The sequence below is a fragment of the Tachypleus tridentatus genome, chromosome 1 (assembly GCF_004210375.1).
Source record: "Tachypleus tridentatus isolate NWPU-2018 chromosome 1, ASM421037v1, whole genome shotgun sequence".
NCBI lineage: Eukaryota > Metazoa > Arthropoda > Merostomata > Xiphosura > Limulidae > Tachypleus > Tachypleus tridentatus.
Window position 1 is genome coordinate 68,813,342 of NC_134825.1, and position 27,036 is coordinate 68,840,377.

Here is a 27,036-nt window from a genome sequence, read left to right on the forward strand (position 1 = left end):
CTGGGCATTCCACAAGGCTGCTTGTAATGTTTTCCTCCCAGGGTTTTGTTTTATAAATATTAGTTCTGGACAGTACATTACTGGGGTAATATGAGTAAAGCAGAAGGGGATTGCTGACCATCCCTGCCACTCCTTTGATCAGCTGTATTGGGAATGATCTGCTTTTTAAAATAAGGTTGTGCAGTGACTCATTGCACTGGCTTTGGTTCTGTGTTTCTCTAGACTTTCCAGTGCATTCCTCCCCTTCTTCCTGTAGAGTATAGCAGTCCTTACTACTTACAAGCTCCTTGTAACTGGGCCATAGAGGCTTCTTCTTGAGTGTAATAAATTCTACTCAGTTGAGAGTAGGGTGGTGGTATTCTGCCTTCTTGGATGATGTATAGGCATTCCTCCTACTTTGGACATAATGTTATTCCAGATGCTGCCTTGTTATGGACTGGATGATTTGCATCATAGTGTAGCTCACCCTTTTGTCTTGTTCCCTTTCTTCCCACTGTCACCTAAATGTCATTTTCTGGGGTTGGAGTTGGACCACCCACACAAGTCCTCACATGTTAGTTGGCCCAGGTACTAGTTTTTTTTTGTTTTTTTTTTGCTGTCACAGACTAGCCAAATCATTCCCAATGTTTCCTGGTTCTGGATATTGGATTTGAACTGCTGCATTGCTATTTGTTTTCCTATGTTATCTGAATGTTGGTTCCTGGGGGTGATTGGATGGGTGCTGGTGTTAATTGTGCTGCACATGTGCACATGGTGATGCAGATTCTTGGAAGGGATGATCTTTTTTCTTCCAGCTCCTATGTCTGAGGTGAACAGTATAGGATTTGTTAGAAATTAATTTTCAGTGTTGGAAAATGTAAACTTTCAGAATGTTACCAAGAAAAATGACAATACAAAATGTCCAGTGTCAAAATCTTTGAACTGTAATGACAAACATTAACTTTCTCAGGTTATGTGTCCATGTGGTTCTTGCCATCAGTAATATGCCATTGACCATATAATAATTTTGTATTTAATTATTTTTTGCTGTTGAGGGGTGCTAGTTTGCTTAATATTAAGTTTATAACTGATACTTATTTCATAACTAAACATTTGTATTTTATTAATACAAGTTCTATACCTTAATTTTAAAACAACTTTTAACAAATCTTTTAAAAATGTTATTATTTGGCACCATTTTATAATCATTCATTTGTAAAACTGAATATTTGAGCTGCATATATACATATTTTACTTAAGACATTTTTTTAAATCTAATAATTTCAAGTGAATTTTAATGGCACTAAATATATTTGAATGACATTCTCATAAATACTCTTTACTATTGATAAGCATTGGCAATTTTATTGTTACATTTTCTGCACTATCCTGATGAAAAGTAACTGACATTTACATTTAGTTTTTTATTGAAGCTAAGATTTTGAGTGATGTGCTTTAGTTTGAGCAATGAGCATCACCCTTATTTGAAAGCCTTTCACCAATATAGGCATTCTGGATTGGTCACATATGTTTATACCACATTAATACTCCCAGTACAATAATACATTCTAAAACAAAAGTCTTTCACTTTGTCCAGCTTCAGCATGTATTAATATGGAAAACTTTAATCACTGAACCATCAACTCCACAAAGAAAACAACCCAGTTTTTATAGATGCTTTATTGATGACAGATTTGCCATATGGACAGGAACATGCAACTTTCTTTTGGAATATCTGAACTATCTTAAACAACAATTTTTTTAATTCCACCTGGAAACAGAAGATAGCAGAATATTACCATTCATTGTCATTATTTAAAAAAAAAGTTAATATTGATAGCTACAGTGCACAGAAATTAACAAACATAAGTACCTAAACTTCAAGTCATACTGCCAACTTCCATGAAATGAAGTACCATCCAGTGCATTGAATAGTAGAGCTGAAAACACCTGTGACAAATTCTCTCATAATGGAAGAACATGTAAATATTATAGTGTTTCAAACAGAATTATTACCTTAAAATCTCTATAAAAACAACAGGAATAACACAGACAGAGAGAGAGAGAGAGAGAGAGAGAGAGGATAAGAACACACCTGCTGCAGCTGTTTATCTTGCTTTTATACAGAATGAGAAAAAAAATTCAAATGCCTCAACAGCATTTTGATGCAAGAATAGAAGAAAACATACAGTAGAAGACTAATGAAAACTCACCATTGAGGAACAGTTTTTGTAATGGGAGATTCAATGAACTGAGGCTGTTAGAACTCATGGGCACAGATATTTTGGAGTGATGAAGAAAACTTTGCACATATACACACTAGAACATTCACCACACAGTTGAATGTTTGTAGTTTATCAGTATGCAATTACCACTGGTTAACATGGGTGCTCGCTTGTGCACACACATACTTGCATGCACATAATCTTCAGAAAAAAGTATCCAGTTAAAAAAAATTGTATAGTGCTTTACATTTGTAGATGAAATCAGAAAGTGAGTTAATCAAGAACTGCATAAAAATGAATATTGTATTAAGAACTTACAATAGTGTGCTGTGATAGGCATTTAATAATAAAGGTATTAAAAATTAAAACACTAAAATTAAAGAACTTGTTTTCACAAAATTTTATTATCGTTTTATATTCTATAATCTCATTAAAATGATGTGAAGTTGGGTGTCAATGAAGAGAAAATTGTTAGTTTTATCACTTGACATAATTACATACAAACTTTGCATTTGTGTAACTTCATGTTAGAAGATTTTGATGTGAAACTGTTTATTTTAAAATTAAAATTATAAAAGCCATGCATTCAGGAAATGCTTTGGATGACTTAATTTGGTGGAGTTCACATTTTTTTTAAGCTTGCTTAATTAAACTATTGACAATTAACCATTTTCATCCATAAACTTCTATATATCCTGAGATTTTTAACCTATGGCTTAAAATATAAAGCCTTAAATGACATGTCTGTGAAAGATATTTCAAAAAGTAGTAAAAGAGTGTAATAAATAATCTTAATGATTTCCACTGGAGTATATTTTCAAATTTAGAATTGATTCATTGCTTCCTTGATTTATATAAATATTGTAGGATTTGTATTTTTAAGTGAAATAAATTTGTAATTTCCTTTAAAATAGAATTTCTGTAGTAACTATTAATAAACTAATAATTATCTTAAGTGGTATGTTGAAAAGATATGTGCATCTGAAAACCTGATCTAGCACATCTTAGAACTATTTCATGACTAACAACTGCTTTTTTCATGAAGTAAGTTTCCATATAAGTTCTAACAGGTCTCTGATGCATTTTGTTTCCATTGCTGTTTTGAAACTTTAATCAATTGGAAAATGATGTGTGTGATTTTCTAGTTAACCCAAAATACAATATGAAGTTAAGTTCTGAGACAATACCTCACCTTTTAATACAGAAAAGCTTTATCCTCTTGTGTTTGCCTATGAAATTTTTATGGTACTAGCCTTGAACTAACTCTTACCTAAAAATCGTGTTCAACATAACTGTACTCGTGAATTGTGCAATCATTGCTCTCCACCAATAGGAGGGTAACACAACCTTTTTTGCACAGTAACTCCCATTAAGCAGTTGTACTCAAAATAGCTTTTGTTTTTTTTTGCTTTCTTCTTCACTTGTGTGATATATTTTGCTCTGTCAGTAAAACCTTAATTCAAATCAGTTTAAACATTTTATTACTGAAGTAGAAAAGAATTGTTCCTTTCCTTCAACTTACTCCTTATGAATTCTCAAAAGATACCTTCTACTCCATCCTGTGATAGTGATGTTACAAAAATAGGATCATTGTCAACAGTAGTGGCTGAGAGCTCATCTGTGGAGTTTGGGACAACCATTGTCTGACAGGTAGGTGGGTGGGGGATCCTTGTGCACACTGAGCCACTTCCTCCCATATATTCTGCTGATTTTGTTTTTTTATTTAATTTGAACATGATCAATATGAAGTTGATTTTGGCCAGCTGTTCTCTCCACCAATCAGATATGTTTAAGTGTGATACAGATCCATCAACAAAAATAGATTTTAAAATACCCTGTCACTCTTGGAATTTCATTTCATTTTGATAGCACATTTGGCCATTGTTAACATTTTGCAACTTTTGTACTATCAAGTCCATAACATTTGTATAATCTCTTACACGTTGAATTGGGTGTGGTCAAGCATGGCACCTATTTTGCATATTTAGTTTTCTCCTTTGAAGCAATCTTTATTTTTTCAAATTCATTTAATTGAAGATAAGTTGGAATTTTGAACTTTATTGTGCTACTAATATGTCCAACTTCTGTTTCTATGTCATTGACTTTCATTGAGCTTCTGTATACAACAGTGTAAGTTGAACATATAGAATGTTTAAGGGGTGTCTGTTTACTTTCTGAAGAAGAGAAATATAAGAATCAGTAATTGATTTACTTAGGAACTATATATTTACATAATTGTGATGTTTGTATACATATACATGTATATGTACAGTTTATCCAGTAATGAATATACACTGTTTCATCAAGTGACACTAAATTTCAAAACATAAATTAACCTTTTTAAAATTTAAGAGCTGAGTTCAGGTCCTTTACAACATACCACAAACATTAACTGTTACAAAGTGATCATGATCAGCACACCAGAAACAGTTAAACATACTGTTTAAATTTAACCATATTCCTGCATAGTTTGAATATTTCTGAATAAATATCTATACCCACTGACTGCAAAAATTAGACTTACCTCATGGTTATCAAAAAATGTTTCTTTGTACTGCAATGTGGGGGAATGTCCCCCTGTACTTGAAACAGTCACCAAACCTGCCTGCATGCTGTCATCTTTTGTTTATATACATCATTTCAATATTTCCAAGTTTGCAGGAATAAAGAATGTAGAATATATAGAATCTATATAAAGACAGTTTCTTTATCATGGATATTATTATCAAAATAATTTGTTTTATATTTTGTAATGAATTTGGCCTCTTGTTGACTTAGTTTTACCAATATTCATGGCACTTACCAGAGAACACTTCTAATTTTCTGCAATTTTTTGTTTGAATCCTTAATTTCACTATCAGATATTGTGTTCAAATACAGAAAATACAGCTTCTTTCAATATCAAAAAAGTAATACAAAGAATTAGATTCATACTTTTATTTTTTTGGGGATGACTGATTCCAAAAAGTGTTAATCTGAAACTTAATTGTGTAGTGAAAGAGTTAAGGAGGCAATGAAATAAAAATGTAAAGTGCATATGCATGAAACTATATATTTTTAAACGTATGTACACATTTGTTTAACTGTATGAAAATGAACCTAGATTGCCATTTTGTTTTAAATATCTATAAAGAAAGAATCTCATTTGAGTTACAATCACAAAGCTTCAAAATAAAGTTCACTGGGTTATTTCTTAATATAATTAAACTCAATCACATGTTGGTAATTTTTGTATTGGCATTTAAAAAGTAATAGTTTGTGTGCATGTGATATTAATACGTATATTGAAACTCAGGTTTATTACATAGTAACGTTCCATAGAACTTAGCAGGTGGTTAAAAGTAAGTTGTTTACTTCTATAAATAACACTTCATGTTTGTTTTTTGTATCAGAACTGCCAAATTGTTATGAAACAAATTAATAGACTGCAAAAGAAATTTTAGTAATTATTTTGTAGATTAGCTATTTAAAATTTTTATCATTTGATTAAATGTCTGTCCTTTTATGTTAAAATACTGCACATTATATTAGCTCATTTTTACATTTTTTGCTGCAACAACTCTTTAATTTAAATTCTATTTATTAAATTCTGTATATCTAGTACATTACTAATATATATAGATACTAAGTGTTGATAATGGGCATTGATAATATGCAAGCGTGTGTGTTTAATATTTAGTACAAGTCAAAGTTTGTCATCGCATTGTAGGAATCAGTATTTTTTGTGCAACGTGCATGTCAGTTGGAGCTAAACTAAAGAGCAGATGAGCATGAAAATTAAAGGTGTATTTTAGATTTTATTGAAAAGACCTAAAACCTCTAATCTTTTTGAAAGATTTAGTCAAGTAAAGATTAGTTTGTGTAAAATAACTTTTGTATAAATTTAATAATTTTATCTTGGGAATAGTCAGAAGAAAATAAATTTTGGAATTCTTGCCAAGTTTTGGTGAACATTTATAAGGACAAAAAATTTTGGCTTCCTTTAACATTATCTGCTTTGGTGTCTTTTCAGTGATGCAGGTTATGTAATTATTAGATATACCTGTACATATTAATCATTTCCAGATGGTACTAGTGCATGAAATTTAGAAATTTCAAAGCTGCTGTAACTAATAGCTATAATGAAGTTTTTATAGAAATTGCTGACACCTTGAGTCTTTAAGTGCATATGTATCAACATCTGTTATTTTTTGTGTATTAAAAGAGAAGAAAACAATAAAACAAACTTTTAGTCTTAATGTATAGTAACAGATTGTACCTCAAAATGAATTGTTTTTTTTCACACGTCATTCAAGTTTTGAGGAATTTCATGGTCAGATTTTTCAATGCTGCAAATTTATTATGTTGTTCTATCTTGTACAATTTTAAGTTTATATGCTTGTAACTTAAAGAGCTAGATTATTTTTTATTTCCATATTTAAAAATTGTTTTAATAGTGAGTTACTTATAATAATGTTTGTAGCAGTTACTGTATTTAATCCAATTTAAGTATTAAAGTTGCAAGGAGGCTTAAGTGGTGGTTTGGTATTAATATATAGAACTGTACACATGTTTTTCTCTGCCCTAATTGCAGCCAGTCTCCAATCAGTTAGTGAGGGACCTTTGTACATGCTCTACGATGATTCCCACAGAAACTCTCCAGGTTGGTTGGTGGCTGGTGACTAACTTGGTAACCTCTTTTCTTTCATCTATCCTCTTCATGTAATTAATGATCTGTCTCTCTTATCCTCTTGATTGGTTATTTCCTGCTTCCTTATATCCTGCCTTGTGCTTGGAAATAGTTACTTGTACAAAACAGAACACTATTAAACAAAGGTCAAAAAACAAGTGAGTGTGGATCTCTGTCCAACAGTGTGTAATACTAAGATATCTAATAAGTAAATATATAGGTCATGTGACAAGTTGATTTCTCACATGATTTGAAATAATTAGTTTATTTGTTAAAGGCTGTGTTTTGTTTGTGAATTTTCTCTTTTCTAACTTCTACTGTGAAAGTGTGGGAACCATTGTTTGTTATACACTCTTTATGATTTTGTGATGGTATTGTAAATGTTCTATAAGGATTTATTACTACTTGACCTTACTTTCTACGTAACCAAAAATAAGTTTCTTTAAAGTTATTAGACAAGTGTTGATTTTGATGTATTAAATTTGAGTTTATAATAAGCATCTCTAGTTTCTTAAATGTGTGGAATTGTCTTTGCCAAAAATGAGTTTTCATGCATTTTTCAGATAAATGTTTTAAATACAATTTGAGGTAAAAATAAAATAAGCTGAGTGTATATTTTTGTACATTTTATATCTTGCACTACAGTTATGAATTGCATAATTACACTCTTTATCAGTTTTAAATACAAAATGGTTACTGCTTGAAGAATAATTAAAACATGAGAGGTCAGAGTAAGCTAGAACTTGTCAATTGTCATAAAGTTATGACTAGATTTGAAATTATGAGACTATTTCACAAAAAATATATTGATTACATATTTTAGTTGTGTCCTTTTTTTGTGTGGGGAGTCTTAGTGATATGGCTCTTGATGTAGGTCCTACAGCATGTTTATTTTTTATTTCTGCTTTTATATATATATATATAATATATGCTCCTAAATTTTTAAAACCTTTTTTGTATTTGGGTATTGCTAGAATCCATAGTTTTAGTGGAAAACAATTTCACCAGAATGTTTTGGTGCATTAATTTCTGATAATTAATGGTGGTTAGACATTTTAATAAAAGTATACAAGATGTTTGATTTGAAAGAAGTTTAGTGTTTGGGAGGCTGTATTAATCTTTCAAATGTTATATAATTAGATAATGTAATTATTCTTAGTTTTAAGTTTGCTTTTAGCAAGTGGTTTTTCCTGAAGGTATGTCTTCTATTTAAAAGTATATTCTTCACTTTTTACAGAGGAAGGGTGAAAGCTTTGTATTTAATTTCATTTTATACATTGTATGTTACTGTGTGTATTCACTGCACTGTTATAAATTATTTGTATCCATTTTGGATTTGTTTTATGGCAGTTTTGTTTTTTGATGACAAAGCTTCTTCAGGTTTGTTTATGCATATTATGCACAGTATTTGGTAATATAAGTACTGTTTTGTTTTTGTCAACTTATTGAGAATAAAATACTTTGGACATGTAAACAGTTAATAGTATAATAATATAATAGTGCAAAATCATTTAATCTAAAATAATTCTGGAAACAAGTATTGACACTTTTTTTTTCCATCTTATATGAGGTTATAAATTTCTTTTAAAACTGAAGATTCATTTCTATTGACTACAGGCATTCCTTTATCCCAATTATATAACATATTTATGTAGAATTTTCATAGTGATTTACCTTGTACAATGGATCTGAATACAAAGAAAATTCCCTGGTTCCAACAAATACATTACATTTTTGGCCAAACAGTAAAAATGATTTTCAAGTCTTTTTTTTCAGAAGATTAATAAGTTTCTCAGTGTTGTTAAGTTTAATATGGAATGGGAAACCAATACTTCATTCCTAAATTTGAATAGTTTCATAAGCAGAACATAAGCAAAACCAGCCAACCCTTTAAACCTACCATTATGGAAAGGGTAGAATCCACCCAGCTTGTTACCATAAATGTATCTATGAGAATGATTTATACTATGATTTTTGATAATTCACACAAATGTTTATAAAATGTTGCAACATAAGGTTATCATACACAAAATATGAGGTTTTCAAATTAAGTATCAAGATTTTTTAATTGAAGATTCTCACAGAATTGTCTTTCAGAATGTTGACTCGCATGTAGAGCAACTTTTATTTTAAGATTAAAAATACCTTTAATCATCAGAAAAGTTTTCAAATTTAACCTGAGAAAATCTAGAAATTGATTTCTGTATAAACTTGTTTCATAAGTGTTTTATATAAAGTTCATGATGAAACTGGTATGGATTTTATGACATAAATGCTATATTATTAAAAATACCAGACTCGAAAATTGCACAAATATATACTTTTGTGTTTACATCTGAAATATTTTCTATATGAATTCAGTGACGATCAACTTAACATTTAAATCTAGCATTTGCTCAAGTTTTTGTTTTCACTGATATAAGCTTTAATTTTATTTTTCTACACTTCCAGGACTATAGAATTATTTCCTCAATTTTCAAAATAAAGTACATTCATGACATGATACTCTTTCCTGACTTCCAAAGTGGCAGAATTTAATTTTCCTCTCACCTTTGAAATACCCTCATGATATATACATATCTGGTTAGTTACTGAAATTAGATGATTATTTCAATCATTGTACAATTAACTTTTACTAATAGATTATTCTCACACAACACTCAAGTAGTTGGAATAATAAATAATAATCAGAAACATAAATTTCAGTTGTTTTCATGAGTTGTGATACTAATCAATTAAACTGAACAACTTTAATTGATCAAGTTGGGTTACTAGTAGTGTGTCATTCAGTGAAGAACTGTGTGTGCTTATAAATATGGTATCTTATTTGCACAGTTATTGTTTATTCCTGTAGCACATGCTTGATTTTGAATGAGTTACATGGAGGCTGGCTAGTTTTATTATTTATTTTACTTTTGTGTCCTGACTGTATGGATTATGAACAGCTAAGAAATACATTTGTAATCAGTGTTTGCTGTAATAATCTGAATTAAATATGATTGTGTCCTTCAAAGAGGCATTAGACATTATAAGTGTAGTTGTGAATATTTACACAATTTTATTATACTGTACTTGTCTCACCATCTAATCAAGGTGATACTAAACTTTGAAATATAGTATTTTTCTTTGTCAAAGTTTACCAGGAACAAAGAAGAAAATGGATCATTTTCCAGAAGGCTGTTTAGGTTATCTCTAAGTTTGGATTGTAATTTGGTTAAATAAATACAAAAGCAGTGTTTTATCTTTTCATTTTAAAATAATTAATTTTACTGGATAATTTATAATTCAATTTCAATTGTGTATTGCAGTACTTTCCTTTTTGAGAAAAGTATTAATGGTTTGAAAAGTGACCTTATTTTTTTTTCTGATGTGGCAGTCATTTGTTGATTTGTTGTTTACAGATATTTCCATATTTTGTAGATTTTATAATCTTGCAATTTAATACATTTATTGTGGTACTGCACCTGACCAGTTATTTCTTCCTCAGCATCTGTCTTAGAGGTGAATCCTGATGACAATATTTATGAAGAAGTGGACCTGGACCAACTTGGATCAGAAGATGGTTGTAGGTGGGGTGGTGGTGGTCAACAGTCTGCTAGTTCAGGAAGTGAAGACTCAAAAGAAGAATCTTCAGGAGTGGGCTTGGCTGCTAGAATAATGGGTAAAAAGAAGAAAAAAGGAAAAAAGAACAGAAAGCTGGGTGAGGTAAATTTAGAACACATTTTAGACTTATCTAATTCCAGTTTGTTTATTGTTCTTATATCTTGCAAATAATGAAAACTATGCAAGATAAAATAATTTTATCTATGATTTATTAGTGGAGAACAAGGTTTAAAAATCTTTCAGTATGCTACTAAAACTTTGTTCTTTTGATGTCATGGCATTTTACTATAGCTGTTTGGTGATTCCTTAGTTAGAATCTTTTCTTATTCAAGAATAAGAATGCACTTTTTCACACTAAACATGTCAGTATGACATTTAATGATGTTTGAAAATTTACTGTTTGCATCAGCCTAACAGGCACTTTTAATATATTTATAACTTAACCATAAGTTAGTAAATTTAGCATAAAAATGTACTTTGTAATTCAAATTTTTGTATTATCTAAAATTGAAGTTCTTAATTAAAAAAGGAAATGTTGAATTTAATTTTTCAATCTTGCATCTTGAACTCTCATGTTATTTTTCCATAAACCCATTTAATGGTTTTCATAGTGTCCAACCAATTAGAAACACAGACTATAAGTAGTGGCAGGCCAGCATACATAATATAAACCTTCCATATTCTCACATTTCTGAGATGGTATTAAATTTGTCAAATTTCCCATGAAAGGGCTTCTCCCATCTTCTTGTAGCTTTAGGGTTGTTTCAAATCACATTTTACATTTTTCATCACGTTTATAATTAATAGAGAGAGGAAAACTCAATGTGCCAGCTTTTTTTTATTTGTTTCTTCAGTTTTAGTGGTCAAACTTAGTTTTGGAGAAAAGCTTTATGTATTGAATAGGGTTAATGCTTTGAACTGAAACAGAATTTTTTAACCTTATTTGTAGCTTCATTAGAAACCAGATGAAGTATAGTATTTTTGAGACAAACATACTACTGTAGTGCCTTATGTGTGTTTTTCGAGTTATAAGATGTATATTCTGATACAATGTCATACCTTTCTATCACATAAAACTTTCTTGATTTATACTGCTCTGTATTAATACATACTTTTTATTGCCACTAGCCTTGCAACTCCTGTTTATTATTGTATACTAACATGTAAATTATCATCCAGCAACTTTCTAAAGAGAGGAGTGTGACACTACTACAATCATAATTAGTACCCTATATAATCATGCACATGCTAATCACTTCTGAACTGCCAATCGTTCTGGTTAGATGTGTTTTTTGTTTGTGGTTTAATTAATCTATCCACATATTTATATTTTCAGGAATTTCTACTTCAGTTAATTTATATTATGTTTGTGTTCTGTTTCTTGGAGTGTTTCTATTTATTTTATCTTCTCTTTCAATTTTGGGAGTTATGCACTTGCAGATTTGGATGTTCACAACTATGACTGCTCTTACTGCAGCAGTGGAATTACCAACCACATTCAATGGATCAAAGCCATGATTCATATTATCCCATGAAATGACAGCTCTGGTTTGTAGAGTTCATTAATTTTGTGCAGCAGTCAGAGCCTACTGATGACTGTCCTTGCAATATTTTCAGTGATCTTTTACTTTTGTGTCAAGACAACCTTTTCTCACCTCCTGAATATGCCTCTTAGTCATGTGTCATTTTGAGGTATTTGCCAGAGCTATTTCTTCTTTTGAATTTTGTTCTTCAAGTATGTTCTATACTTATTCCTTATGTTTCACACCTGTTCTTCTTGGGGATGAGCATTTGGAGCATTAGTGTTTCTTCCTCTCCCAAGATATTTGAGCTCTTGTGAGATGTTTTGTGGGGACATTTGCATTTGAGAACCAGTATGCCTCAACCTTGCATACTGTGGATGATCATACTTTTATTCCCCTCGGTGTGGATTCCCGTACGTGGTGAGGGGACCTCCCAGGGAAGGTTCTATTCTTTCAGGCTACTTCTTCTGGGATCTAAACATCTCTGTGTTTGCTGTGCGTGGTGACCCATGAAGGGAAGGAGAAGATCCTGGTGGTTGAGGGGTCCAACCCTAATGCATCACTTTGGCTTTGAATTCCTGTAGATGGGCAGCCTTTGGGTGGTCCCCCTTGGGTCAGTTGGCTGGTTCACTTGGGCTAGGGTCAACCAAGTACCAGTGTTGGAAGTTTTCAACGGGTGTTGTGGACATTGTGTCTGATGCTGGTGTTTGGGTATAGTGCTCACGAAATCCTGGCATTGCTGCAGTGTCCTTGCTTGACATTGTAGTTCGTCCTATCGTAGGGCTCCATGGTGGGTGAGGTCAGTGAGCACCGAAATTTTCTCTTTTCCTATGGATCCTCACAATGCAAATGTAAATAAAACAGTGAAAAAACAGTCAATAGGTAAACAACCATGTCTTGAAGACTCTGATCAGCAATCTTCAACATCTGTACCACCAGTTGTACCTCATTTTCTCATCCTACATTCTCTTTCAGAGAAACCTTTAGGTCAAATGCCCCCCCCCTCCTTTTTTTTTTATTCAGAAGAGACTGGAGGGACTTGCTGGCTTTTCAAAGTCAGTAAAGTAGCTTTGATCTGGAGACATTTGTTGAAACATTCATATCCCAACACAGTGAACTCCTTGAATTCAAGGACAATTGGGGATATACCTATTGAGGTTACACTTCATGCTACTGTGAATTCATCATGAGAAGTTACTGTTGAGGGATTTGAAGAACATCCCTGAGTCAGAGATTCTCGCTGGTTTCTCCACTCGGACTTTCTGCAGTGAGGCGCATCTCCACTCACAAATCAACATATGCCCACCCTGTCTTTGTCACTCAACACACCCTTGGAATCAGTAGCCATCCGTGTTTCCTTCGGTTGTACCATAACTGTTCTCTCTACCTGTCACCTGGAGAGACATATGATCAATCAAACCTTGATGCTCTCATTGAACAGTTGCCATCTCCCTTTATAATCCTGGGGGACTTTAATGGACATCAACCCCTCTGGGGAAGTGCTATTATTGATAGGGAGGGGTCGCTTTGTAGAGCGTATGCTCTCTGATCATAACCTTTCTCTTTTCAATACTGGTTTTTCCACTTATTTTCATGCACTTAGTCAGTCCTTTACTGCTATTGATCTCTCAGTTTGCTCCCCTTCACTATGATAATGATAATTACCATTATGCTACAGAAAGTCCTTTACAACTTCTTTTACTGTAGTTTCTATCTTAATATTGTAGACTGGATGTGAACATTGGTTTTATGCTATTTATGTTTTTAAATGCTGTTTTGTTTTACCTTCATTTCTTTTTATGAATTTTACTACATTTACTTTACTTTTATTTTTTTACCAGACAATTGACACAGATAGCCTAGCTGCTTTGTGCCATAAAACACTAAATCAACCAACCAACCATACTTTTATTATTGTTCCAACTCCTCTTATTCAAACTTGCAACATTTCACGCTACTTTTCCCTAAGTGAGTATCAGACCGTGAATTACGTTTTCCTATATCCATCAAATTCTGACTACCCTCTAAGGTCAGAGTTAGTAAGCAAGACTCTTTTTCAATTTGCCCACTTTTGGAGCTCCTTGGAAGATCATCCATGGGCTCTGAATGTTGTTTCAGTAGTTCTTTTACTTCCATTCATCTCTCCCATTATCTCACAATTCAATTTCATTCCATCCTTTTTTCATCTTTACAACTGTTCCAGTCCCATTCACCTCTTTTGCATGGTCTGGACTTTCTAAGGATATACGACATGTACTGCTCAATTCTGTGGTTCCTGTGTCAGTTTTTCTTCTATTAAATACTGAACTTTCATGCTGTTTTTTTTTTCCATTATCCTCTGGGTTGTATTTACCAGCTTAATCACCTGGCATTTTCTTCCCTTTCTCTTTTTGGTTGTTGCTTATTTTCATGATTTCTTGTCTGAATTATCTTACCTTGCCCCTGGTTATCACAAATTTGGATCCCACTGTGTAACAAGTATTGCTTGACTGGAATATTTGGTCTTAAATGTATACCGTATGATGTGTAAACATGCTAGATGTCTGTAACATTGAGACTCTTCTTACTGTGGACCTGATGCATCATTCCAGATTTTGCTAAGTGTTGATTGACCCCATCAGCATGTTCTCTATGTTTTCAAAATATGATGTCATAACACTTATCCAAGTTATATTATGCTCACTGTTGAGAAGGGGTGTTCCATAGAACCAGTTGTCGATATACCATAAGGTCTTTGGTTTCGTAAATAAGTTTGTCCTGGGCCATACATTCATGAACTAACATGGATAAAGCACATAGGGATTGCCTCCCATGTCTGATGATCCAGCCTTTGAGGCTTTACCTGTCGTGGACCTATTGTCCAATTCTAGATGTCACCAGATGTTAGATGATGCACCTCATGAATATGTTCCTTGTTTTTCAAAATAGAATATTGTGGTCACCCATTGCACTGTCTCCAGTGCTGCAGTCCACCAGACTCTTCAACACTCTTTTCCCTCTTCCCAGTGGAGTATGGAAGTCCTTTTCACTTGCAAGTTTCTAGATGCATGGATGGTGAACCATGGAGACCTATCCTCCTGAGTATCTACAGTTTAATAAGAATAGGGTGGTGGTATTCTGTAGGTGTAAATGGTACATTTCCTTCCTACAATGAACCTTGTGTATAATTCTATATGATGGCAAGTGTTGGATGTAGCAAACTACCACATATATTGCAGTTTGCCCTTCTGACTGAGAAATCCTTCTTCGTATCATCTGATGTTGGTTCCTGTGGATTGGGTTTTTCTTGGAGGTAGTTCTTGCATGTATTTGACTGGTACTCTCCTCCTATCACAGCTTGAATGATAAATTCTTCATACTGCCATGTTTGGCACTGAAGATGCAATCCCAAAGTTGTGATCCCTCTTTCTACCTTCCACTGGATGTGGGTTCCTGGTGGATCTGGTGTTGGTTGTAGCTGGATGAAACACCTGACATCCTGCTTGAGTAAGGCTGGATACTTTTTTTCTAGGGTTGGACAGAAAAATTCACAATGATACTTTCCTCAACTTTTGTTCAAAACTCTTGCCTGGGCTTTCTTCATCCTTACCATCTGCTGGATGGTGGTTTCTTGTGGATCTGGTGTTTGTTGTGTTAGAGATGTACACATGCAGAGATGAATTCTTGGTACAAGAGCTTATTTTCTATGCTAGTACCTGTTTTTGAGGCAAAAGACATAGGACCTTCTTCCTACAGTAGACCTAATGTACCATTCCAGATGCTGTTTGATGTTGGTTGAGGAGAAACTCTCATTTACCAAACATACTTATCAAAACTACCACACTCAAATGCATAAGGCAAATTATAATTTGCAAGTTTCTCCACAGACTTCAGTACACCCTCTATCTAGGTACTGTGTATAAGCACTTAATTCAGATAATGTAATAACTTTTTCACAACAAAGCATCCAGCATAGGTTTCTGTCAACAAAAGTGTAATTATTTATGTTGTGAATTTGGACGTAGCTGGCATTTCTACAGTGTTTTTTCCTTTATAGTTGTAAATTATATAACAACAAAAGTAAACTTACAGGTGGGTATGAATTCATGAGTTAATATTTCTACTACAGGTGTCAACCAGACTTCCACCCCAACTGTCTTGTGTTTGTCATCAGCAAGGGGAGGGGTCATTCTCAAAGTTATCTGTGTTATGATCCATTTGGAGGATAGACATATATGTGAACTGAAAGTATCTCTGCTCATAGAGTTTTGAGGTGGCTTTTACAAATGACCCAGGAATGACTTGCCTTATCAAGTTTCTCCAACTCATTCAGTTGATTACATCAGATTGTGAGGTTTTGGGGATCTCTCCTATTGCATTTGACTGTACTCCATTTTTTTGCAGTTAGAATGGCAATTGACTACTTGGATTTCCTCCTACTTCTTTTGCTGTCAGATTTACTATTCAGTTATGAGAAGGAATATTTGTTGAATCAGTGTACATTGGCTTACCACTGCCAGGAGGAGGCCTATTTATATTCTCAATGGATGGATCCCCTTTTGGACCTGTGGAAGTCTAGATTGGAACTTGTAATCACTTTAAACAGATTATAGTTTTCTTGTATTTTTTTTTCTTTTACAACTGTGCTGAGGTATTTACTTTTGATCCAAATTTTGTCTGAAGCTTATCAATATTTCCTTCAGGAACTTGAGGACAAATTGGGGATATTGCTGCCACCTACCTCAGTCAGATTGTTATATTTAGTTCTTTCTGTGGTTTAATTTTTTTTATTGTTGGGATTTATTGAGTAGAGATGCTTTGTTAGAAAGTTTTTTTACCCTTAAGGAGTTAGGGAAAGCTTTTTTTTTTTTTTCATACCATGTTATTTGCTGGAGTTCCAGAGGTGATAGAATCTCAAATTGATTTGGCCTGTTTATATTCATTTTTTATTCTCCTTGGCTTCTGTCTGTCTGTCTGTAATTTGGGAGTATTGATCCTCAGTGTTTCACAAGCCTCCTTCTTCAGTTCTGAGGTCTATTATTTCCTATAATAGGGTCTTTCTGTGTTCTTCAGGATCTTCAGCTTGGGCAGACCAATGACAATGGTGTCAGTGACTCTCCTAGGGTCAGAGAAGAAGTGAGAACATGGACATTTTGAGTTCTTTCACCAGGAATCTATGGTAATCCATGTTGTTGCTTTCAGGGTTGGTCATTCATTTTACATCCCCTCTCTATTGTCTACTCAACCTGTTGCCTTTTCACCTGTAACAGATCCATGATAAGTGGGGCTCCATTTCAAAGCCATAAGAGTTGTTAGTCAGAAAGGCAGTAGAGAGGGTCAATACAAGTTTTCTTGGATTTTATTTTAGATTATTCATAGTATGCAAGAAGGCAGGAGATTAGCATTCAATGATTAATCTCTCCCAGCTCAACCAATTTTTAGATCTTCCTTGCTAAACAAGTGTTTTTTTTCTCACCCTGCAAAGGCACTATGCACCAGGGCTCTGGATGACCAAGTTTTATGCTGCCAACACTTATCTTCACATTCCTAAAGCAGAATCTTCCCAGATATTTCTCAGGTTTGTGCTTAATGGTTAGGTGCTCCAGCTCTGGACTTTTTCTGTTTATGTTGTTGTTGGCCTGTGATTATTGTCAGTTGGAGTTGTTTGCAATCCATGTACATAGAACTCTATCATTCCCTATTTGTTCTGCTATACCCCAGTAGGCCTTTTCTTCAGACTGGCATCCAGAGAAAGGGAAAGATCCTTCTCACCAATCTGTATGCCAGCTGTTTCTCATCTTCATGACTGTCATGATGCCAATCATTTCTTATGTCCTGTCAGGGGCCTCAAGTGTTATTTGGCTCAAACTAAATCATTTCAAGGTACTGTGAACCAATTGTTTATTCATAGGGATTCTTCTGTTTGTTTCCCAGTACTTATCTCCCATTACCATTATAAGGTGGCTTTGCAAGTTGAATCACATGGCTTATAATGGATTATCATTACAGGAGAGGAATATTTTGTGTGTTGCATCTCACAAGATTCATCATATCTCTGTCATTAGCTGCCCAGTTGAATTGCCCTTAAGCTGGAATGTGGACTACCCATAATATTTTCTTATCTCAACACTTGCATGATCTGGCAGATTCCTCCTCTTGGGGTTTCAACTACCACCTGTAGCTGTTTTCACCACATGTTAAATTTTAACCAGTGGTAAGTATTTTCTTCAATCAGATACTCTTTTTATTTCCACAGTACTTTATCGTTCACTAAGCTTTCTCATGTGATGAGTGTAGCAGGAATGCTTTCTTTTCTTAATTTTGTGTTAGCAAACCATTGTCACTATAATTACTACATGTTGCAACAGATTCTGCTGAAATGGGGTGTTTCATAAGACTGTCTAGGCACCTGCTGGATGGTATCACCTGATTATTGACAGTCATGAGTAAAGTTACAGAGGGTTTTGCCCATCCCTGCCAATTGAGATCAGTTTGCGTTAAAAAATGTGGAGAACATGGTTTACCTGTTGCAACAGAGGTTTTCCTCAAGGGTGTTCAAGTGTATCCCTCCACTCTTAGAGAAGAGGGCTAATTTGGGGGTCCTCCAAATTGGGTTCCTGGATGGTTTTCCAAGGCATCAATAGGAGTGACTCCAGCCTCCACTGGAGCCTACTTGTAATTCTGAATCTGATTTGACAAGAAGTTGTTTGGGTGGGGAGTGCATGATCATTCCCTTTTATCATTGTTGGTTCAGTATATTTTTAATGGAAGGAGATTCACTATCTTCTCATAATTCAGAAAGCAAAGTGGTCTCATTGTAGGTCCATGGTTGATCACAGGTTCCATGTCTTCTCCATAATTCCAACTTGGTTGGAGAGTGGCTTTGTTAAAAGAAACACACACACACACAATGAGGTGAGAGGGACCACTATGTTTTATTCAGTACATAAGCCATATCTCAACAAATAGAAGAGATAAGAGGTTCTTATTTTATATGCTAGCTTTTCAGTATTGGTAATTTAAGTTCCTAATTTATATAAATCCACAGACTTTGCATTTGGACATCATAAACATACAGTGGAACCCCTCTAAGCGGCCACCCCTCTGATTTGGTCAACCCTTGAAAGTGCTCATTCAATCACAGTCCCTTTTTTTGTTTACATAATCCCTAATTATGCTCAGTGGAACCCCTCTAATCAGGCCAGTTTGTCTCAGTCCTGAAGGTGGCTGCTTTAGAGGAATTTTACTGTAATTTGAATGAATGCTCCATTCATTGTACCACGTGACACACAAAATTCAGCACTTGTGTTCTTTTAGTATTCATATTTAAATTAAGAAATTAAGTAATGTAATTTTTCAAAAATAATTATAATCTACAACTTAATACCAAACTTTCTTAATATAAATTCATAAAACTGTAATTCTGTAAAATGTTGAATACAACTCAACAAACATGATAGCATTGCTTTTCATGCACTACCAATTGCAAATAGGGTTAACATGCAAATGATCTACTTATGCATATGTTAATCACTTTGAGATTTGGTGATAACTAAACAAACCAACTCACACAAGAAGTGAAGAGGACAGGTGGAAAATCTGAAAAAAGGTAAGTACCTGTTGGAAATACATTTTCAGTTCAGAAAAATGTTAACTTTGAAAGTTATGTTTATTACCTTTTTAACAATAAACACAATGATGAAAAAGTAGGGTTACAAAAGCTTGGCACTAGCATGGAAATGGCCTCATGGGTAAAGGATGCATTAAACTTAGTTTTTTGTGCATATTTTTATTTATTATATATTTTTTTTAACAACAGACACTAAAATGTGAAATTTTGAAGCTTATTAGGCTAGGTAACAAACTTAAGGAAAATGCAATTCCAAAACCACAAAAGACACTGACTTAAATATGCTTAGCAATCTTCAAAGTTTGTTTGCAGTTACAGTTACAACAGAAAGCGTTCATACACCTGAGTCCCTAGTGGTGTTTTACTCATAACTTAAAAAGTATTATGATCAGGCTAATAGAAGTATAGTATATTATACATATTATACTAACACACATCTACAAAAATAAATTATGTAAATTAAATGACAAATAAACTGTTCATAAACAAATAACCAAAAATAGGAGGAGCAGAAGGTGTTCGTACAGTTCAGAACGTGTGAAAAAACTGATGTTTCCGTAAAAATTGTTTGTTTTTTTTTGGCGAATAAACTACATTATACCATTCCAGAACTAGACACTGGGTTCATAATTATTGGAATTTAGCCAGGAAGAAATGTACTTCCGGCAATTTAGAGCCGTCTCCGTCATTATCTGCTTGGTCATCATAGCGAACAGGAAACAACTGTCCAATGATTTAAAAAAACGAATTATTGTAAAATACAAGTCTCGTGTGTCTCTTTCCGGTATTGCTACACAACTTAATGTGCCGAAATTTACTGTTCAAAGCATAATTGCCAAGTTTAAGCTTATAGAATCAACCGCTAACCTTCCTCGTTCCAGACGCCCCATCAAAATTCCAGAGAGAACCAAGAGGAAAGTTCTCAGAAAAGTTAGTAGGAACCCTCGTTTAACATGTAATGACGTACAGAAATTGGTAAGGGAAACTGGGGTTGAAGTTAGCATCTCTACAGTTATGAACATATTATGCTCTTCTGGGTTCAAAGCATGCCGTCCTCGTAGAACTTTATATTTAAAGCCTGCTCATTTAGAAGCACAATTGAAGTATGCAAGAAGACATGTAGATAAACCCTTTACCTATTGGAAGAGTATTCTTTGGTCAGGCGATACTAAAATCGAGCTTTTCGGCCACAATGGTGTTCGCTATATTTTTTGTAAGAAGGGGAACGAAATCTTCCAAAGAACACCATCCCTGCAGTTAAACATGGAGGCGGCTCGATCATGCAATGGGGTTCCTTCAGCTCTTCTGGTGTAGGCAGCCTTCACCGCATCAACAGAATCATGAAAAATAAGAGTACGTTGATATATTAGGCACTTACATCAAGAATGATGCTCGGAACTTGTGGCTTGGGTGTCATTGGATCTTCCAGCACGACAATGACCCTAGGCATACATCGTAATATGTGCAATCCTGCCTTCAGAGGAACCATATAAGGAATCTGGAGTGGCCATTGCAGTCACCCAATCTCAATCCAATTGAAAATGTTTGGCATGAGTTGAAGACCAGGGTTTATCAGTGTCATCTGAAAAACTTGCAAGAGTTGGAGGCCTTCTGTAAAGAAGAATGGAAGAAAATACCAGTTGAGTGCTGTCAAACGATCATGGAAGGCTGTGAGGAGTGATTGCGCCAAGTAATTTACCTGAAAGGCTACACAACTGACCATTAAAGTAGATGCACGAACACTTTCTTATTCTCCTATGTTTGGTTATTTGTTTATAAACAGTTTATTTGTTGTTCAATTTACATAAAAATTTATGTAGGTGTGTGTTAGTATAATATTTGTAATATACTATACTTTCATTGTCCTAATCTTGATACTTTTTAAGTTGAGCAAAAAACCATTTGGGATGCAGGGGGATGCACACAAAATGTTAAGCTGTTTCCTGAAGTCAAACACTTCCATTGAATTTTTGTTGTAGAAGGTTAATATATTTTGATCTTTCACTTGTGATTTATTTTCTGTTGTTCTTTGAAATTAACATAATCTAAATTTTGACTTTGTCATAACACTTTCACTGTACATTATTTTAGGACAAACAGATAGCCTTAAGAATAAATATCAATTTTTAAACTAAATTGTTTTATGTTTAGCACCTACATCTTCTTATAGTAATCTTTGGTTTATTAAGTTTGAAATTAGACTGAATGTATTTGAGGTGAAGCTTGGTTTATTTGACAAAACAAAATTCTAATAAAATATTTCATATAAGTTTAACCTAGATACCTGTTGAACTCAATATTGAACTCCTTCAAGAAATATTTGTGTGATTGGTCATTGCAGTTAAATCACTAATTATCAATTTAATATAGATATAGAAAAGAAAGAAGAATCTTAGCATTGGTAGGATTTGTTTTTTCAGCAGTAATACAAGAGTATTGTGTTATATTGGTATTCTATTAATTGCAACAAAAGTTATCTTATTTTTCATAAGGAAACCAAAAGATAGATAAAATATCCTCTACCAGGGATAAGTATTACTTTTTAAAAAGTTAAGTAACATATTAATAGAAATATTCTTTTCAACAGAAATATAGTGATGATGAGCATTCTTTACTGTTATGTTGACAAGGTTCTTGTTATTATTTATATTTGTTTGTGTAAGTAAAAGTGCTTCATTCAGACAGTTTTGCATCTTAGATAAAGATGCATCAGAGAAAAATATTTAAAATATCACATTTATTGAAATATAATTTATAAGTGGTGTTGATAAGATATTTATTTGAAATTGTCAAAATGTAATTGTTTCAGCTTTTGATAGGCCTTTTTCATTTGCATGTTCAGCCACTATTTTGCAAGTAATTTTGTGAAGTCTGTGGAACGATTCCTGGTTGAAAGCCTCTTACATATATGCCAAAGATAGAAATTTAATTGGACATGTGGATTATCTATACTCAAGGTTTATTGGAGGAGCTTATCATTGTTCTGATGGGTTATAGTGTTTTAGTTTTGTGTTCAAAATAATTATGAATGCTGTGATAGTTTTTCACTTATGTTAATATTGAAAATACTTTTTCATGTATGATGATTAGGATTTAAAAACGATCCGGAAGATTTTTTTTCTTCATTTCTCCTGAACTTTTTTTATAAATAGTATTTCTTGATAAATTTAATTTGTCACTGGAGAATGTTTTTTTGTGTATTTTAATTTTATGCAGAAGTCTGGAGGAGCATTTACCAGATGGTTTTCCACAAGAAAAAAGGAATATGATATAGAGAGAAGCATGGTTGTCACAAATTCCAACTCTTTTCATGGTGAGTTATGTAATGTTGAAATTCTAGTGTGACTTGTATTGTAGAAAACATCACCAAAATATAATGTATTTAAAACTTACAGTACTATGATTGTGTGTTGCATGGATTGATCAGCTGTCCTCTTGTTTTATAGTTGAAGTAAACCAAACATGGTAGTAGCTTATTAAACTGTTAACTACTAGTTTCTTGATAAGAAAGGCAGTATTCCTTATTATGGTTTAGAGGGTAATTTCTGTTTTGTTTAAAAAAAAAAAAACATGGAGCATTTGAAATTTCATTTCTGCAAAGTTAGTTTGTTTTTTTTGAGATGGTTAAAAGGAAAGAGGAAGGGAAAAATCTTCAAAAATTAAATATTAAGTGTGAAAATTTGTCCTGGCAGTTAAAGTGGTGGAATATGTGGCACGTACAATGGCCGAGTTAAATGCGTAATACGTGTGATGGCTATGTGTATAAAGTATGTACATGAAGTAGTTGAATTAAAATAGGTTTGAATCAAATGAAGAGCATGTACTATTTACAGACAGAAGAACTTTTATGTGTAATGTTTCTTTTATTAGAAGTTCAGCATTTAGCAAACATTGAATGTGTATTGACATTGTAAATAGTTATTTTTTTTTGTTCCTTTGGATAGGTCATACATTTGTTACATTTCCATAAAATATTTTCGTTTTATTAGGTGAAGAGACGTACTATGATATAAAGCTTTCCAAAAAACAGCGGCCTCCTCTATCTCTACCTCCTGCACCATCGTGTCTTAGTCCAGAACAAGTAAGTCTCAGTAATGTGGAATAAGTTATTGTACTGGTAAGTTTACTGAATAAATTATTAAGATATCTGGAAATAAAGTTCAGCATTTGTGTTGTCATATGTTGCTGATTTTAGAAAAGTCAGTAACATCTGTATTAACTATGTACTTGACTTAGTGATCTGTACATCTACTGATATTTTTGATATTTCCATACTGCAGCTATTGGAAACTTCCATGGCTCTCGTTTATATTCTGATTTTTATTTTGCCAGCTTAAAAGGAGGTACATAATAGGAAGTATAGTGGACAGTGAGAATTCTTATGTTACAACACTTCAAAGGCTTATAAAGGTATGATCAAATAAATGTTATTCCAGGGAATAACATGATATAAATTGCATATGATTTTGTGGTGATTGATAATGTTAATTCTTATTCTGTTATTTCTGGAGATGAGTTATAAAGATCTTGTGCATATAATACCCTTGTTTTGTCTGGTTAAACTGATATTCAAACTTTATACATGCATATTAAGTTTTTCAGGATAAAACCTGAACTTTTACAAACATTTATTAAAAAAGTTTTAGTTACAATCTATATTGTACTCATATCACAATGGAGTAATTGTTTAGGATTTCATTCTTCATTGGTCTTGAACATAATTCTCCTGTGGTTTATTACAAGAACATGCTAAAATATATCATTCAAGATTGTGATCGGTTTAACATTGATTGTGCATTGTAAAAATCAATAATAAATATATAGTTCTGTACAATGTTTGAATAAAAACAAAAACATTTCCTGAATGTCATTGTACTTAGCACACCATAAATAACAGTTATTTAAAGTGAAATATGTAATGGATTTGTAAGTCATCAAAAAGGTGATTGAAGAAATAGTAGGCAGGAAGATGCTCATATTTAAAAGTTTCTTTTGTTAAGTAATACAACATGTAAATGTAAAGCAGTCATTGGCATACCCAGTCAAGTCTACCTCTCATATCCCTTATATCCTTTAAATTCATTAAAGTGTCTTAGTTTTCTTTAAAATAGGATTACAAAAGACCTTTGGAAGAATGTAGTGCTCCACTAGTCAGCCCAGCTAAGATCAACATCATGTTCTTCCGAGTGGAACAGATACTACAGTGTCATACCATCTTTGGCATTGCATTAAGCCAATGTGTGAGAGAATGGGATGCACATGAAAAGATTGGAGATGTTTTTGTAGCTTCAGTAAGTTGTATGCAGTCTCTTTCATAGCATTACATTCTCTTTTATAATACAGTACATAACATTGTGTAACATAAAATAGTATTTCTGACCGGTTCAGCAACTCTTTCTTTAAGAATATTTAAGAATTGATGTTTTGTAATTTTTCAAAATTAAATGTAATCTGCATGCCCCAAGTTTATATCAGTTTGTAAACTATTATCCATCAGAAATAGGCTTATTCATGTTAATTTCTAAAATAAGTTTCCTTTTCTGGAAGTGATTTTGTTTTTACAAACTTGTGTGGTCAGCTTTTGATGGTATTACTGCGAGTTGGACAGTAAGTAAAACACTGGGAATGAAAGGTTAAAAATGATTGGATTGAAAAGATAGTTCTTTTATCTATATATGAAGTATAGTTTCCCTGAGTGCTAGATCAATTCATAAGATTTTAAGCACATAAAAAAGAACTCCAGATAAAAGGATTTTTTAGTGTTTATTAAAACCATGTGACAAATTTTCAAGAATTTATAACTTAAACAATTTTACAGGTACTGAACTTAGATTTTTTCAAGCACAAAGTAGATATTACATAGAAAATAAACCATCCACTGAAAATATAGCTTTTTATTGATCTCTAGGGTCTCTATTCTTTACCCATCTAAGCATTGAAAATGCTTGTTCCAGTCTTTTATGCTTCTTGAATGACCAAGGTTAATTCTAATCTGTATAATTCTCCATGAACTTCAATACACTCTCTATCTAGGTACTGTACACAAGTACCTCATTTAGGTAATTTAATCACCTCTTCTTAACAAAGGATTTGGCACAGGTTTCTATCAATAATGTTTTAATTATTTACTATTTATGTTGTGATTTTGAACATGGTTGGACTTTCTATGGTTATCTTTTTGTTTATATTTAAAATTGCTTAACAACAACAACAGAAACTTAAGTTAATGCTTCTATTACAAAGGTCAACCAATCTCTTTTCTTCCACCTCTGCTATTTGGTGTTAGTAAACAGCAAGAGGAGGGGGCACTCTCAGTTGAAGCTGTTTGTGGTATGATCCATTGCAAGATGGAGAAATATATGACCTGAGGGTCTCTCTCTGTGGCAACTTTAGCAAATGACCTGGGAACAACTGGCAAGAATTTACTCTTTCTTTAGCTCCTTCTTTTACTAGGTCAGCCTCATAAGAGGGACAACTTTAATCACCCGCAACTAACACCCATTTTTGTAAGTTGGTTACTTGGGTTTGTGAGCATCTCTTCTATTGCATTGGACTGTACTTTTTCCTGGTTAGCAGTCATTATAGCAAGTGACTATTTGTTTTTTTTTTGGTTTTTTATCCTCCTGTTGTTGTTGCTGTTTATGCTAGATCTGCAGCTCAGTTATGTGATAGGATAGCTTTGCCTAGTCCTCCATGTTTATATGGTCAGCATTCTTTTGTTTATCACTACCAGGAAGTTGCCTGTTCTAGATTCCCAGCAAATTGATTCCCTATTGGACTTGTGGGGGTTCTAGATTGGAATTTGTGATCACTTTAAAGGGATCAGGTTTCTCAGATTCATCCTAATATTGTGACTGTCCTGAGATATTTATCATCAAACTTTTGTCTGAAGCCTATCAACTTTTATCTTGGCAACTTGAGGATGAGCTGGGGATTTTGCTGTTGTCTACCCTTGTCAGATTGTCTTTAATTCTTTCTTTGGTTTCCTGGCTGGTTTCTTGCTGGGATTTATTGGATAGAGATGCTTTGTTTGAAAGTGATTCATTTACTGTCTTCTACCCTTAGGAATTTACAGGAAGCCTCTTTTCTCCATCCCACATTTATTGCTTCAGTTCCACAGATGTTAGAATCCTGAAATGATATACCTTGTTTACATTCTTTATTGTCACTGGCTTATTGCATTTCTGGAACTTATTTGAGAGTATCATCCTATTGTTTTCCAACCCTCTCTTTCAGTTCCCAGGTTGATTGGTTCTCATAATAATGTCCATTTGTATTCTGAAAGATTTTTTACTTGGATGTACCCATGAAAATAGTGTCAGTGACTATCCCATAGGTGGGGGAGCAGATTGCATAACTTCCTGAATATTTGTGTTCTTTCACCAGAGATCCATAGAAACTCTAGGTTCTAGCTTCAGGGTTGATCAT

At 33.3% G+C, this 27,036-nt stretch overlaps 1 protein-coding gene across 6 annotated transcripts in view; it reads left to right on the top strand.

The window, feature by feature from the left end:
* Positions 1-27,036, top strand: part of LOC143251425 (rho guanine nucleotide exchange factor 10-like protein) — an 80,744-nt gene that overhangs the window by 14,118 nt on the left and 39,590 nt on the right. For 5 of the 6 annotated variants that reach the window (XM_076502742.1, XM_076502747.1, XM_076502753.1 and 2 more), the window contains 6 exons: positions 6,778-6,846; positions 10,361-10,578; positions 22,825-22,921; positions 23,598-23,689; positions 23,941-24,018; positions 24,720-24,899. In XM_076502742.1, the coding sequence (XP_076358857.1) occupies positions 6,778-6,846; positions 10,361-10,578; positions 22,825-22,921; positions 23,598-23,689; positions 23,941-24,018; positions 24,720-24,899 (734 nt within the window). The remainder of the gene's footprint in view (positions 1-6,777; positions 6,847-10,360; positions 10,579-22,824; positions 22,922-23,597; positions 23,690-23,940; positions 24,019-24,719; positions 24,900-27,036) is intronic. The other variant, XM_076502764.1, reaches the window with a different exon arrangement.